Source organism: Corvus kubaryi, unplaced genomic scaffold (assembly GCF_017639235.1).
Source record: "Corvus kubaryi isolate FWS band 111438036 unplaced genomic scaffold, C.kubaryi_AGA036_p1.0 37382, whole genome shotgun sequence".
NCBI lineage: Eukaryota > Metazoa > Chordata > Aves > Passeriformes > Corvidae > Corvus > Corvus kubaryi.
The window spans coordinates 750037-765403 of NW_024581124.1; the positions used below are offsets into that span (position 1 = coordinate 750037).

Consider the following 15367-nt stretch of genomic DNA (forward strand, 5'->3'; position numbering starts at 1 on the left):
CTATAATGTGCCTCCTTTGTGCCCTTCTGGATTCATAAATCAAAGGCTGATTCATGAGACCTTCCAACAGGCTGCAAGAAAGAGTAGCTGAAAAATGCCTGTGCTGCTTTGAAAATGTGACGGTTTGCATACAGTTTTCCCTTTTTCATACAAAAGGGTTAGGACATTAAACCTATTTTTTCTACATGCAAATTTTCTTCTATTATTTGGAACACTGAAAATACAGAGCAGCTGCTCCACTTGCACGACCATGAGTTAGAATTACTCACAACATTCAACCACTTACTCGTTATGAACAGCAGGGAAAGAGATACAACACAAATCTAAAATTCATTTTCAAATAATTAATCATTACAAAGAATGACCATGACTCAGCTTATTGCTCTGAATACTGCCTCTATGGGTGGTTATTTTGTCAGAAAATAAATAAGCTGCTGCACTGCAATAAAATTTCTCCCAGTAGTCTTGTGAAACATTAAGTTGAAGGCTGTAGGAAAATGAGTCTGGTCCTCCAAACCAGTGTCAGCCTTGCAGGACTGTGTATCTGACTGCTCTGGCAGTGCAGGTCTGACAGCTCTGCTAAGGTAAAACTCTATTCCCTACTCTTTTCCCAGGGTGGTATCTCAGCTCCCAGCTGCCATAACGCTAATTTCCGCTCTGCTCCATTCCAAGGTTAACTGCTGAGTACCAGGAATTAGTTGTCCTTCACGTGCCTGCTGGGTCACATTTACTTTTATGACAGTCCAAAAGAGACTCAAAAAGGACATATTGGGGAGCTGAATAACAAACAACAAAATAAGGGTCAGTACTGCTTACAAAGAGGACAGTTCAGCTAGAGTAGCCATGGGAGAGGATGGTCAGTATCAACCAGCTTGACATTTACCTCTGTGAACTGTTTCCAAAACACAAGCACACTTAATCCAGGTGAGCCAAGAGCACAGTTGCAGTCTGTGTACGTGTGACAAGTAACTTTATGTCATGTTGTACTAATTGTGCCCAAATCCACCCAGAAGATGAACAGTCCTGGGCTTAGTTAGCAATGGAGTGGGTGATCATCTCAGCATCTGGGGGCTGCAACCATAAACCTGACACCCTGACACATGGGATGAATGTCAGATGACAGAAACCAAATGGTGGGAAGATATTCGAACCAGTCTGTTCTACTTCCTGAAGTAATGAACAGAAATAATTAAATAAATAGAAGAAAAATGTATACAGGCTTAATGCATCTTCCATGTATAGATTTGGAAAAGTTTGTTTTTTGGGGTTTTTTTTCCAAAAAAACAAATAAAAGGGCCAAATATCTTAGCTAGAAACCATCAGTTAAAGCAGAAGGTTCTGTGTGGATGAGGAAACAAAATATGCTCTTTTTGTTCTGAAGTCTTCCTACAACAGGCTCTAATAGAAACAGTTTATAATATTGACATTTAAAGGGTAACCTCTAAATAGTCCTCCCTATTGCCAATTGAAGTATCTGGGAAGAAAGCCCTGTTCTGTTCTCATATGCTTCTCTGATATTACAGAAGTCAAGTTATTTACTTCTAAAGCCCATTTAATCTTACAGACTTTTTTAGCTTTCAAAGGTGCATCTTTTTTTTTCCCCTTCTAAGAAGCAGTGAGTCAAAGAAATACTGAAATCCCTTCCAGCAGAAGAAATAAAAAAGGGGAATTTATCCTGCAAATTACAAACAGGCCACAGGCAAAAAAGGTACAAAGTACTGAATCCCAGTGCTTCACTGCAGAGCTTTCCTAAAGTGAATGCCTGCAATCACATTAATAATTCATAAACCAATGGAGCAAGATTTTTACAGCATGGGAGCCCAAGAAAGCATCAGTCCATCTGCCCTGCTCAAGCAGTGCTGCCGAGCTGAACCCTCCTCTGGCTGCCCTGCTGCCAACAAAACATCAAGGCTCAGATCTGGCCACCTTCTTACACCTTCTGGCCATCTTCTTACCTTGAGACACACAAGTGGAATTTCTGCCTCACAGTCAAGTGCCCTGGATTTATCTGGTAGTCAGGAACAAATCCTGACAGACTACTTGCACTCTGTGAACTGTCTAAGCAGCTTCATTGAAGTATTAAACACAAAGACATGACAGTTCAAGAGCAATCTAGCAGCCCACCAGGCTCTCCATCTAGGTTTTCTCGTGATATTATCATATTCAACAAGCAATTAGGTAAGGACATATAAAATTCAACTGTCTTCAAAAAATAAAAACCATTCAGATGCAAAGAAGACATTTGCACCATTTGGACTCTACACTAATTGCAGCCAGTCTCTAAAAATCTGCAAGACTCATGTCTATTTGAGTGTACACTGTTCATTTTATTAGAACTTTAATAGTCCTGACAGATGTTTGCGAGACATCTTGCCTGCGATATATTCATATTTAATTAAGAATGACAAGGAGGAAAACAAGATGGAAAATACTAGAGGTCATTAGACTCCCTTTTTTAAGTGAAAGAATATACATAGGAGGATATTCCTCCTATGTGCTTATTAGCGTTTCACTTCCTACTGGCAAAGCCAGTGGAGCTGAGTCTTGCCTTTCAGTGCAGCAGTGATGCCAGTCCTCTGCCCCTGTTAACTCTGCTGTCTTACAGCAATTCTGCTGTTTGCACAAACAGAAACAGGAATGACACCAGCAAGTTAATTTTCATTCCACAGCAGGATCTGAACTCCACCCTGCAAGGGTGAGAGGTGTCTGAGTCAACCCATTAAATCACTCCTGTCTCCTGACACCTCTTTAATTTCTCATTTCAAAAGATGTTCCTAATTATGTCTTTTGGGATTTGAACCAAAACTTTCCTTATAAAAAAATCAAATTGCATTTGACAGTCCAAGCATAGATGGTATCAATTCTTGTTAATGGGTTTTTGCCATCGAAGCACTGAGCCTTCAACTAGTCTCAAATCCTGCAACTGTTGATTATCACATACACTACAAGAAAAGCTGTTGAGCAACTCACACTAACATTATTTACAAAGCAAATAGAGCTAAAGTATTTAAGCAGGTGAGGAGCTGGGTATGCTGGTGACAGCCTCAAGTGGGCAGATACAAGGTGCAAGTGGAAAATGAGCAAATTTACAGCAGTGACCAGAGGTATTACATGACACATCTCCTGTGGTGGGCAATGCTCTGACACCCTTCAACTGCTCTGCCTCCTGACCATTCCTGATATGACTGTTACCAGATCTCCAACTAAGGGAGAAAGAACAGGTGGAAGAATTTTGTAACAGGGATCCCTAAAAGTTAGAAAAAGAGCAGCATGGGCTTTACAAGGCAACTAGCTGGGAGAACAGATGGTGTCTGGCCAATCACCAATTCCAAGGCAGGTCTCGAGTATTTCATTAACACTGAATTTGAAAGCAACTTTGCATGAATGTGTTTCTTCCTTTGTTTTTTGCCCTGGAAGATCAGCTGTAAAACCGTTACAGTTTTCATTTATTTATTTTCTGAAAGAATAAGGAAGCAAGAACCGCAAGAATTCTGCATGGAAGAGTGCCCAAGCTTTAGACTGAGAATATACAGATGAAATTTTGAACATAGTCAACATGCTCATAAAAATATATTAATGAAACCTCTGTTTTAAAGTAAACACAATGTACCACATATCATAATTTAGAGAATTTTAAATTAAAATTGTCTGGAAGTAAATCTAACAACCGAGCCCATGAAGTGAGAACAGTTTACTTGACTCAAACTTAACCTCACCTGTTCCTGTTCCAGTCGGATCACCTCCTTGGATCTGCAGAATTAAAATGAAATCGATTTTACATATGTGTCTGTGTGAAAGACATCAAATACAAACCATAAAAGCCAATTCTGCTCAATTTTCTGCCTTCTATACTGTGTCATGTTGACAAGTCAGCAACAAGGAAACCGTTACTACTTATTTGGAGCTGCCTTTATCAGCTGGTTGTCATCCCCGGCATTGCTTATCCATAAGCAGAATGTCAGTTTTATAAAAATAATAGGTCTTTTATGGGTAAATAGGGAAAATAACCAGTCTCAAATGAGTTAACCAGATCATCCTTTTTATTATGTGCTGAATCAGAACCTGCTTTTAAACTGACGATGCACTGCTTTTGGAACTGAAAAGGCTTTACGTTTTGCTACCAACCCTCCACAAGATGGGAAGGCAAGAAAAGAGGGAATATGGAATATTTTTTGTATCTGAATCTGTATCCCACTCACTATCTTCAGTAGGAAAAATCCTCACGTGAAACCAATATTTCAGTAACAAAATTAATTACATGTATTAATCGCTGTACATGCAGGACCTACAGAAATAATATTCAATACTCTAATGCCAGTGGAGGGAGAGTGACACAACCAGTTTCAAAGTAATAGCACAGAAGGACAATTTTAGTTGTGAATTTAACTATGAACTGAGATATACAGGGCTGTCAAAAGAAAGAAAGGTTTTTGTAAGATGACAGGATGGAATGTAACATCCAGTGATGTTCTCTGTGAGATGTGCTCTGTCTTCAGGATCAGGTTGTTAATTCTTCTGAAAGGAAGTTACAGGGCAGCTACAATATCCTAAGCTGCCTGGACTGTAACTCTGTAAATAAAGATCTTTGACTACCAAAGACACATTCAGGAACACAAGGTGTTCTTTAAATCCTTCACAAGAAAGCCTGGGCACCCAGTGCTGGAGCACACTAGGAAAGGAAATAGAAATTCAGATGCTTGCTTAAGTTTCATCTGAATGGGATTTCAACAGGCCACAGAATTACTTATCCAAATTAGCATTTCCCTCTCTCTCCTTCTGTTCATTAACCACCCACCCACATCTTGGGGAAGATAACAAGAGCCAAGGCAATGACTCTTCAAGGCTTTGTCTGGAACACCAGCAAATGCAGTGCTGAATGCAGTGATGTTCTGAGTGACAACATTAGTCAGAGACAATTGTTAGTAAGACCAGTAAGGACACATGGCATAGGTTATGACAACCCTAATTCTGAAGGTATATTTAATATACATCTAGTGCAAGTTGTCATGCATGGAAAAACCTAAACCTGAGGTAAATTAAATGTATCTGATATTTTGAGTACATCACATATTGTGTATTACACAGGAGTTTTTTAACACTCACCACAAAATTCCGAATTGATCGGTGAAAAATTGTTCCATCATAATAGTTCTTCTTGCACAATTTGATAAAGTTTTCACATGTTCGGGGTGTCTGAAAGACAACAGGAAGTTTTAATTAAGCACAACTTTTAAACAATCATGACAGTGGTTACAAGAATCACTTTTCATTTGTGCCTTACAAAGAAACAAACACGGAGGACTCAAGGAGGACAGAGGCTCTGTCTACAGAAAACAGCCTGTAATATATGTTCTTTTAAGGTACACTAGAGAGACACACACTGTGTTAAATAAATTAAACTCAGATGTTCCAATTAGCACAAAGAAGTGTTGAACATTAGCTCAGGTAACGGGAGTTCCCAGCTGACATCATGATGGTGAACACAGCTAAGCTCAAAGACTTGCAAGTAACTTAGTTCCAGCAGTGCATCACAATCCTGTTCCAAACGGGTTTCTAGCACTGAAAAATGTTGATTTACAGAGTGAGAAAAAACCTGACTTCTCTGCTCCACTATTTCAAAGTGAGCACATTGAAACTAACTGGAAGAGAAGCATTCAGTCCTCTTCACCACTTGGAAGTAACAATGGGACTGACCCAAGTCACTGGAACACAGGAAAAATAAAAAAAACCAAATCATTTTCAAAACTCTAAATAAAAAAAAAAGATGCTAAATATACTGCCAACTTCTAATTCACTTTTACAGTGCAAATTAAAGTTATTTAGTGAATTTATGAGCCATGATATTCAAACAGTACCTTCTGAAAAACTTTACTGTCCACCTAATCATCCTTCCACTGTAATTGTATGGATTTTCTTCCCTGCAAATCTAAAATACCTTCAGACATACAAACACAAGTCCAGAAACAGCCTGTTTTCTATACTTGGACATGTTTTCCAGCCCCACTGTGGATTATGTGCATAAATCTACTCCAGTTTTACAAAAGAATACATCTAACTGAGTTCTTACAGGCCTTAAAAATATCCTTATTGTTGTATGTGCTGGCAAGTAAAGCCCCAGTATGAGCTGCAATGGCTGTAAGTGAAGACACACAAGACTTGTTTTTGTGAAAGGCACTGATTCACTTTGCACTGGTGTGACATCACTCTTGGTCTGGGAGCTGCTGAGAGACAGAGACTAAGCCATGCAACCTGATGTGACTTAAAAGCAAAAAATCCAAGGCCAGCCTGATTATAATAATTTAAGGATGAAATAATTTCTATGTCTTGAAAAGCCAGTCCATACAAGTATTCATGTTGAACCCGACAGAACTTCAGTTTCTGTATTTTCTCATCTGAAACACAATCATTCTCATCCTGCTTTATTTACACTGAAATGTCTCTTAATTTTCCAAACAAACTGTACCCATCATTACAAATTCTCTATATTGATTCCTTCTTAATTACTCTACTCAGATGACAGTTGTCAGCTGGGCCGTAAGTGAAAAAATTAGCAAATTCTAATCTTACACCAGCCATTATTTCAGATTTCCTACAGAATTCATTACTGAGCTAAATGGTAGTGGTACCATAATGGCTTTATGGTAGAATGTCACCAAGACACGTATTTTGGTGGCATCCTGAGGGCAACTCATAAATAACTATATTCCATTAAAATTGTATCAAGCAACAGGAGGTTTTCCTACTTCTTCAATGTTTATAGTCAATGTGAATTCTTTTCCTTTGAATTCAACATATATGCTTTAAAATAATCTTTGTACTTAACCTCTCTAGTAAAATTCAACTCCTGCAGAATCACTTGTGCAGCACATGCTTCCTTTGTAAGACAATATCATAACAGCCTTGATCCTAGTGTTTTGCTATTAGTGAAAATGAAAATGTGAAAAATGTCAGTAAGGATAAAAATAAGTTAAAAAAATTTCTTTATGAATCAGAAATGGAATCAGCAGCTTTTAGCCTAAGGCACTTTATCTCATGAGAGCCAAGCACTCTTTGGAGAGAGAGACATAGTTAATAAGTTCTCGAGGGGGAATATAGCAACCTGTAATTATTTTTTTACAAAAAATGAAACCAGGCAAAAGACTGAGTCCCCTAGGAATAGACACCAAACCATTTTAAATTTGCACAAAGTTGATAACCCAATACAGATTTCCTATTTATTTTCAAAACATGATTATAAAATATACATCAAAAAACCTGGCTCTAGTAATGTATTTTTTATGCAGGACCTGTGCTGACCCTTGTCTCTAAATGGATTTCTAGCTATTATACCCTTTCCCAGAAATAAGCTTTTCAAATGCAACTTCAGAAATATTCAGTATACATGCAATAATCATTCCACTGCAAGGTTTTCTTTAAATAATTGCCACCAAATTGGTTCCCATGGTCACCTCATGCATCACAGAGATACATTTGGCAGGTAAACAGTTCCTTAGCAACATTACCACTACCTTTTACAGTGCTTTTTAGTAGACACAAATAAGATTTGCATTTAATCAGTAATAAACCCCAGTTTCAGTCATGCAGTAGGTCTAGAATATCTGGCTCAGATTATCTGATTTATTCAAAGCAGTTAATGTTCTTGCCAAATCTCACACTGCCAAGCACATTTCAGGGATTTTTTAAAAGGAGCATTCTGTCCAAAGCAGGAGAAAAAGGCTTGAGGTTTATGGGGAAGGTGCAGATCCTCAGTAATGAAGTTGTGCTCTGCACTGACCATACAAACAAGGCCAGTCTTTGAAGTCTTTGTTCCAGCTACAAACACTGATGACAAATACACATACACAAACCTGACTTTGTTATTTGATGTAAGATCTTGTGGCAGATGTTAGACTCCCAGTCTCTGAATGCAAAGCTGTCTCCTTCTTCAGAAACTTCCTGCACACCACTTGCCTCATACCATTTCTGAAGGAGGAGGGGATGGTCAAGGCACCTGGAAATGCAGGAGGTAACGCTGGTTTCTTGTTGTCTCACCACTGACTCTGTGCTTCAGGCTCTCTGTTTAGTTCTGGCTGGTTTTGTCTTAAACTGGCCTCAACAGCAACAGCTAACTTTTCCCTCTTTATCCCTTTTACATTAAGCAGAAATGACTTAAATTATTTTATTCTGCTGACTATGACTTAGACCTATATGCAAGGAAGTTGAGGGAAAAATGCCACCGTGTTAACCTGATCTGAAACCCACCAACAGAAAACATTGCTTTAAACCTACTGCTATATCTTCTCAGAATGATGCAGTGATAGTCCCAAAAAGGAAAATTTTAAAATTGTGGAAGGTTTCTGACTAAAGAGTGTGGCAGGACAGCCCTGAGAAATCCTCCTTTTCTTAGGTCAAGTTGGGACCATGTAAGTGAATGCAGTGTCTCTATGATGTCCTTCAGCTTAAAGACACTTCTCTTTCCAAATGACAAATCGTAAGAAAAAAATCTTATTTATACCAAAAATGAGTCACCTGCTCCAACTGTGCACTCCCTATTTATTTTGTAGATGCCAGATAACTGTCTTTCAACTGCTGAAAATTCACACCCAAGACAAGCAGTAAAATTTTAATAAATGCTTTGAGACAGGAATCCAGAAGAGTACTTATCCCAGAAGATGCCACAAATGCTTTGCTTGGCTCACAGATATATATATTTAATGGGGCCACAGCCCAATGGTTTTCTAAGTAGGTTTAAGTCTCCATTTAGCTAACACACTTAGTAGGTAACTCTGCATGGAAACACCAGCACTCTACCAGTTACTGTGCCCAGACAAATTTCAGAGTTAAAGAGATTGCTACAAAGAATGACCCTGCAAAAATAGCAGTGACAGAAGACTGTGAAATCACAATACTGGGTGAACATTGAAGAAAGGAATATACAATTTAGAAAACCAAAGCAAAACAGAAAAAAACCCCTAACTGCTTACTACAAACTTCTAGGATAAATGCAGCTTTTATCTGAGCCAATTTCAGTTTCCATTTTGCCAGCAAGGGTGGCTCCAAGCCAGGTAAAATTCATCTCTCCTGCTTTATCCCGAGACCTGTAGGGTGGGACCAACCAGTCTGCAGCTGTCCTTTCTCATTAGTTACAATGGGTCATTACATTTGTAAAAGTTACCTTAACTCAGAATCTGTACTGGGCAGTGAAGAACCAAACAGGAGGAGATGAAAAACCTGCAGCACTCCTGTTGCCAAGGTGCAGGAGATGGGAAAAGAGGGGAGAGCTCCTGAGTTGTTGCCATGACTGCGAGGAAAAAGGCTTTACTATGTGAAGAGCTAATCATTTCAAAATGCTCCATCCCTTGAGGATGTGCATGAACCTTGAAGGGAAATTTCACACTAAGCATTCAGAAGCTGTCATTCGCACATCTGTATAATTTTCTTGTGCTAATTCCACTTCCCTTTTATTTCTTTTTTTCTCTCTAAATTGGATGAACTGTAGTAGTGGGACTAAACTACAGAGCCTTGCTATATGCTCATTAACCCTATGTTTCAAAGCAGGAAATAATGAAAAGCTCATTCCTCTCAAATTAAAATTGCATTCTACAGCCTTTATCTTATCACACAAATGCCAGAATCCTACTACTAAGAGGCATGAACAAGTGATGGAAATTTCTAAAGCTTCAAACAAAGCCTTCCATTTTCTTAACATAGATCTCCTTTAAAATGCAAGGTGGATTTTGTTTTGCTTTAATCCATTTACGTACTTTCACATAGAGCATTTTCAATCTTGTAATTGTTCATTCAGCGTGATCCCATGAAGAGGTGATTTGGTAAGGTTTAAACTCAGTTTCCCCCTACCTTTCAATCTGTAGTACTCAGCCCACCCATCACACAGACGAGAACTCAGCAATAAAAGCTTGGCTTTATTTGGGGCTTAGTCAGAGCTAACTGCAATGGTACAATTTCAGGAATCACCATCTATCAGGTGCAAGTGTCTGTTCCCTCCTCCAAGCCATGGAAAGAAACTGGACATATAAATGTTTCAGTGTCCAACACTGTTCTGCAAGGCCAGTTAAACTACCCCATTTCACTTTGCACCAATGAACTATGAGCACATTCCATTTGTTTCACAGCAAGAGGGACAAGAAAACCCAAAACTCCACAAAGCCCACTGCAAGAGCATAGGAAGAATTTCACTGTGGGAAGCCCATGACATTTCCTAGAGAAGAAACGTTTACTCCAGACCTAAACACCACTCCCTGCCAGCTCCACTTTCCTGCTAACAGCTCCCCAGTGTGTGAGAGGGTCTGAGCCAGTGACAGGTGATGGTGGCAAACAACAGCTGCCTATGGTGGTTCAGTTCAAGAAAGCCACAGTTCATCTAAGGCACACAATTCTCAGTCTGGTTATACCACGAGCAAACGCGTTCGGGCAATTTGTGATCTGTGATCAGAAGAGCACAGTTCCAGAGAATGAGCACTGGGAAACATGAAAGCATTGGGGCACTGTGGGGTAAAACACTCAGCCAGACTCCTACTGATAATAAAAAAGAATCAGAACAAGCTAACTATGCCTTGGGTAATAGATTGTTGACTTGATAGTAAATATTTGCCTATTTTGCTACCTCAAAGCCTCCAAGTTCACTTAGAACAAAGAGCAGAATTAATGCATTCTCATTACGCAGAAACTCACTGTAATTTAATCAGCTATTTAGCAAAGACTTCAGCAGATAGCTAAATTTCACTTTTAAAAGGCATCTAATTCCACAATACTGACGTTCATGATGCTACTGAAAACTTTTTTGAAGTCTAAGCAAGATGCTCAGCTTAGACAAGATGCCAGTAAAAAGATGACACACTTCAGTTTTACTTCTCACATTTTTGCAAACACAGGGACAATCAATCAGTTTAGCTGAGCACAACTCAAATTAAACAAGGCATCTAGTTTACTCATCTAATTTGTCAATGTTAACTACTAGTTCTCCAGAGGCAGAGTCAGCCACAGTTACTACTTTTCCTCTAGCTTGTATTTACATTTACTGCAGTGGTAGAAAAGAAAACAATCCTCTCCCCACGCCACTGACCCATCCAAATTTGTCGTCACCCAAGGGTTAAGGAGCTTGTCAGAGAGCACAGTGCAGGGCTGGGTGCTGATAAGGATGGACTGGTAAGCAGGACAGCACAAGTAGGTACAGTCTAAATGAGGATGCACTCAAACAACCTCCAGCAGCTTAAAACTTGGAGTAATGCAGGTCCCATGGCAGCTCCCTGGCACTTCATCAATCTGCAACTGCCTGCACATAAATTCCACCTTTTCAGAAGATGTAACTTGCAACAACTTCCACACTAGACAGAGAAGCTGTCAACCTCCCAAGGTCACCGCACTCTCATCAGAGCAGCCAAGGTACAAACAAGAAACACGTCAGAGAAAGATGAAGAGCAGCAGCTGTGTAACTCCAAACCATCCACCTCATGCTCGGGGTTTGGGATCAGTAAGTGGCAGACACAGCTGGTATGGGATGTCTGCACCTCATGTCTGCAAATGTCAAAAATCAAGGGGCATGATCCAATAACAATCAATTCCCTTCCCAGAACCAGCTCGCCAGGGCAGCTGGGGAGGCAGAAAGGGTCCAAATGTGCAAAATGCCTTCCCACCAATTACTCAGTGCCAAAGGCTGCCAGGAAAAGACACAGACAGCCTGGGGCAGCAGGGACAGGTTCATGGGGAGGTGGCTCAGCATGTAAAGCCACGGGAATAAGGAGGAAGGTGGGACATTCAAAAGGATGATGTTTGTCTTCCCAAGTAAACATTATGGTGATGGAGCCCAGCTTTCCTGGGGATGGCTGAACACCAGCCTGCCCTTGGGAAATGATGAATTAATTCCTTATTTTGCTCTGCTTGTGTGTGCAGCTTTTGCTTTACTTGTTAAACTGCCATTACCTCAGCCCACAAGTTTTCCCCTTTTCTGATCCTCTCCCCCATCCCACTGGTTGGGGAGTGAGTGGCTGTGTGAGGCTTAGTTGCTGACTGGAGTTAAACCAGGATAGAGTGTTATACCCCCAAAGTTAAAACTATTAAAATATCAGCTTCCAATCACTTAGAACAACCTAGAAGTTGACCTGTTCATCAAGATGGCTGCATAGAGCCATCCTACTCTCAGCCCCAAAGAGCAATAGATCTGCCTGCTATTGTACCACTTTGACGAAAAAGCACACCAAGAAGTAACAACATCCTCTCTAACAATTTTTATCCAGCTCTTCTTCTACTGGAAGATCACAGCTTTGTTCTTAGCTTCTGCTGACAAGAACTCTCAAAGTTGAGAGTTGCAGCTCTTCCTATAATTGCCTATTTTGATGAAAAAATATTAAAAAAGCCATTACAGCCATGCCAAGACCACTGTATTTCATCCCTCTGATCCTATTACCGAGTGAACAGATACTGGTGAAACATCAGCCAGTTATTTCCCAGACAGTGCCATTATCATGTTGACAGAAAGCAAGTAGAATGGAGGTTTAAATCAGAAAGAAAATGAGAGATTTGGGAAGACTGGAGAACCTCATCATGCCAGGAGGTCAAAGGATTTTTTCAGCAACTCACTTCTTTGGCACTGGAAATGGATAAGAAGTTTACAGGATTCTGATCTTCAGAACAGTCCCTCACACAAAAGGAGAGATGATTTCAAAGAACAGGGGCTGGATTACACATTTAGAGATCACAGGCATATTTAACAGGTCAGAAGGCCTAAAAAGATTAAAACATCAATGTTTGTAGAGTAACAGCTTCTTTGGAAAGCTATGCCAAGACATCTTTATTAAGCAGAGTTTGCCAGGCCCTAAAACATCAAAAAGCATTTGTGGAGTGTCAGATGGAGCTTTGAAATCCGTCTCACATTCTTCTTTGTTTTGCCATCTTGCCCTTAAACCTTAAAGTATTAAACCTGAGGGAGACAAGTGAATTTATAAAACCTGCCATGGCAGCTACAGATAAGTATTTGATTACAGCTCTTGGCATGTGCTGAATCACCAGATCATCACCCCAGTGACCACTTGTATGCAGAGGACCCACGCAGTAGAGAAGGGAGATAGAACATCAAACCACGTGTTCATCATTTTGACAGGATCTTTGGGAGCATTATATTTACATATTTATTCATATGTAGATATATATTTTTAAAAATGGTTGCTCCACCACCTACAAGGTATAACTCCATCACTATAGTGACTAATACAGTAGAATACACATGGATAATATGCAGCTGTTCCCAGCAACACCCTGATTAAAGCAGCTAAAAGAACTTGAGGAGACTACAAAAATCACAGTAAATAAAATACAAGAAATTATATTAATTGCCTTTCATCAGTTATTTCTTCAGAATTTACGTGTTTGACATGCATAAGACTAAAACTGAAAGAATAACACTTGTTGGATGTTGTTACATCTTCTGTAGTTCCCAGAATTACTTCTGGCAAGTAGAATTTTTGTAAATTTTTATCCAATTAGTATATACAACAAATGTTGCTTATGCACAGCTGATCTCAGCTTCCTGGAAAACATCCCTACCAATGGCCATCTGATTAGTTCCCATTAGGAGGAACATACTGTATCTGAATAGGAGGATTGGAAGAAAAACAAATGACCAAAAAAAAGCAGTAGGCACATTGCAATGATCCCAAGAGAGAAGGGTACTGTACCTTTGCTCATCTGAGGCACAAATTCAAAAGGGTGGGAAAAAATCCAGCTTATCTTCCAAAGTCTTTTTATTGCCTTTTTTCAGGTCAATGATTTAAACCACACATCATCCTTCTGGAACCTAAGTGAAGTTTCTGGTGCTCTGAACAAGTGATTTCAAACACTGAAAATATCTGGATTCTAGTCCTATTTCATGCTCTTTCTGAATCCTGTCACAAAGTAACTGATGACTTCAATCACACTGCAACACTGATTTCCTGCCCTGGATCAATACAAAACATTTCTTGATTAGGTTTTTGGTGCTAGGATGAACTTCATCACTATCAATCTTATTGACTGGCACCTTAAAGTACTAGTATATGAAGAACACTATATTTATTTTTAAACAAAGGTTTCCACATGTACATATAGACTGAGCTACAGACAATTTATACTGCCAAACAGCTCATAAAAAATGGGAAAGAAAGGAGACAACAGAGCTGTGAAGGGACAGGGAATGAGCACCCAAGGAGAGTATTGAAGGCAACAGATACTGGGCAGATTTCAGAAGCAGTGCAGAGTGTTGACAGCACAACTGCAAAAATATTTTGCTTAAACACAGACAAGAGGCATGAAAATCCAACTGAAAACTCAGTACACACACCATTTAAGATAGCGAGTATGTCACTTGCTGCTCTCTATTTTAGTGAAGAGACTTCACCTCAAAGCATGTATTGAAATCTAAACATAAGACTATTTTGAAATGTAATTTAAATGTTGCAAGTCCTACCTCTGGACACAGGTATTTATCTGTCATATTTATACAGCAACATCATCCTCAAGCTTCCTTAAGCATTTCACAATCATATACTTCCAGTACTGGGAAAATATGATCACTGCCAGGGTGGCTTCCATAACAACCAGAGCACAGGATATCCCTGAGCAATTAAAAAAAACCCCTGTGCACTTTGAGTGAGCATTATGGTACAGTCCTGTTCCCCCTGACGGCATTCAAGGACCTTACCCACATTCTACGCTTTGACAGGAAAACCAAATTCTGTACATAAACCAGTTCCAATTAGCTCCTAGGACTGGTCCAGCCTGTGCACTGGATAAGGCAGAAAAGTTGATAAAAACTTGGCATATGATTAATTAAGACTATTGCCATGCATATTCACAAGCAGGGTGAACTGGAAGTGTTTAACAATGTTTAAATTTTGGCACTTCCCCAATTTCTTTGTTTTTCAGTCTCATTGTAGCTGATCTGTGTATATGTTTGTGACCTCTGCATGTGCTATATGTTTGTAAGATGTTTGCTCTGTCTGCACTGAGCTAACCTCAGTGTGATTCAGGAAAACCAAAGTTAGAAAGCACAAACTCCTTATTTAGTAAAGGGAGAAAAACAAGTGCCTCCCAGAAAGAACTGATTTCAAAGACCTAGGATGATGACCGAAGGTAGATGTTGTGAACACCTCCCTGAAGCAGCAAGTTTTTCCTATTTATTCTAAATATATATCTTTTTCCCCTCTGCAGTGCCAAAGGTCTGCTTAATTCACACAGATTTAATTGACACAAAGGAACAGATGGCTGGAGGCCAGTGTTTGAGAATGTCTGGTTGTGTAAAACAGCATGCACTTCCAGTGTGTACATGAAGAAGCTTTGTGTGTGAAAGGTAGATAAATAGGAATTCATCTGGAAAAAAAGGAAACACAATGGATAT

General features: G+C 39.5%; 1 protein-coding gene across 1 annotated transcript in view; it reads right to left on the bottom strand.

The window, feature by feature from the left end:
• The window catches only part of PPIL2 (peptidylprolyl isomerase like 2), a 67780-nt gene that overhangs the window by 20610 nt on the left and 31803 nt on the right, over positions 1-15367 (bottom strand). The window contains exons 13-14 of the mRNA XM_042034924.1: positions 5104-5193; positions 3717-3750 (exon numbers count right to left, since the gene is read on the bottom strand). Of these exons, the coding sequence (XP_041890858.1) occupies positions 3717-3750; positions 5104-5193 (124 nt within the window). The remainder of the gene's footprint in view (positions 1-3716; positions 3751-5103; positions 5194-15367) is intronic.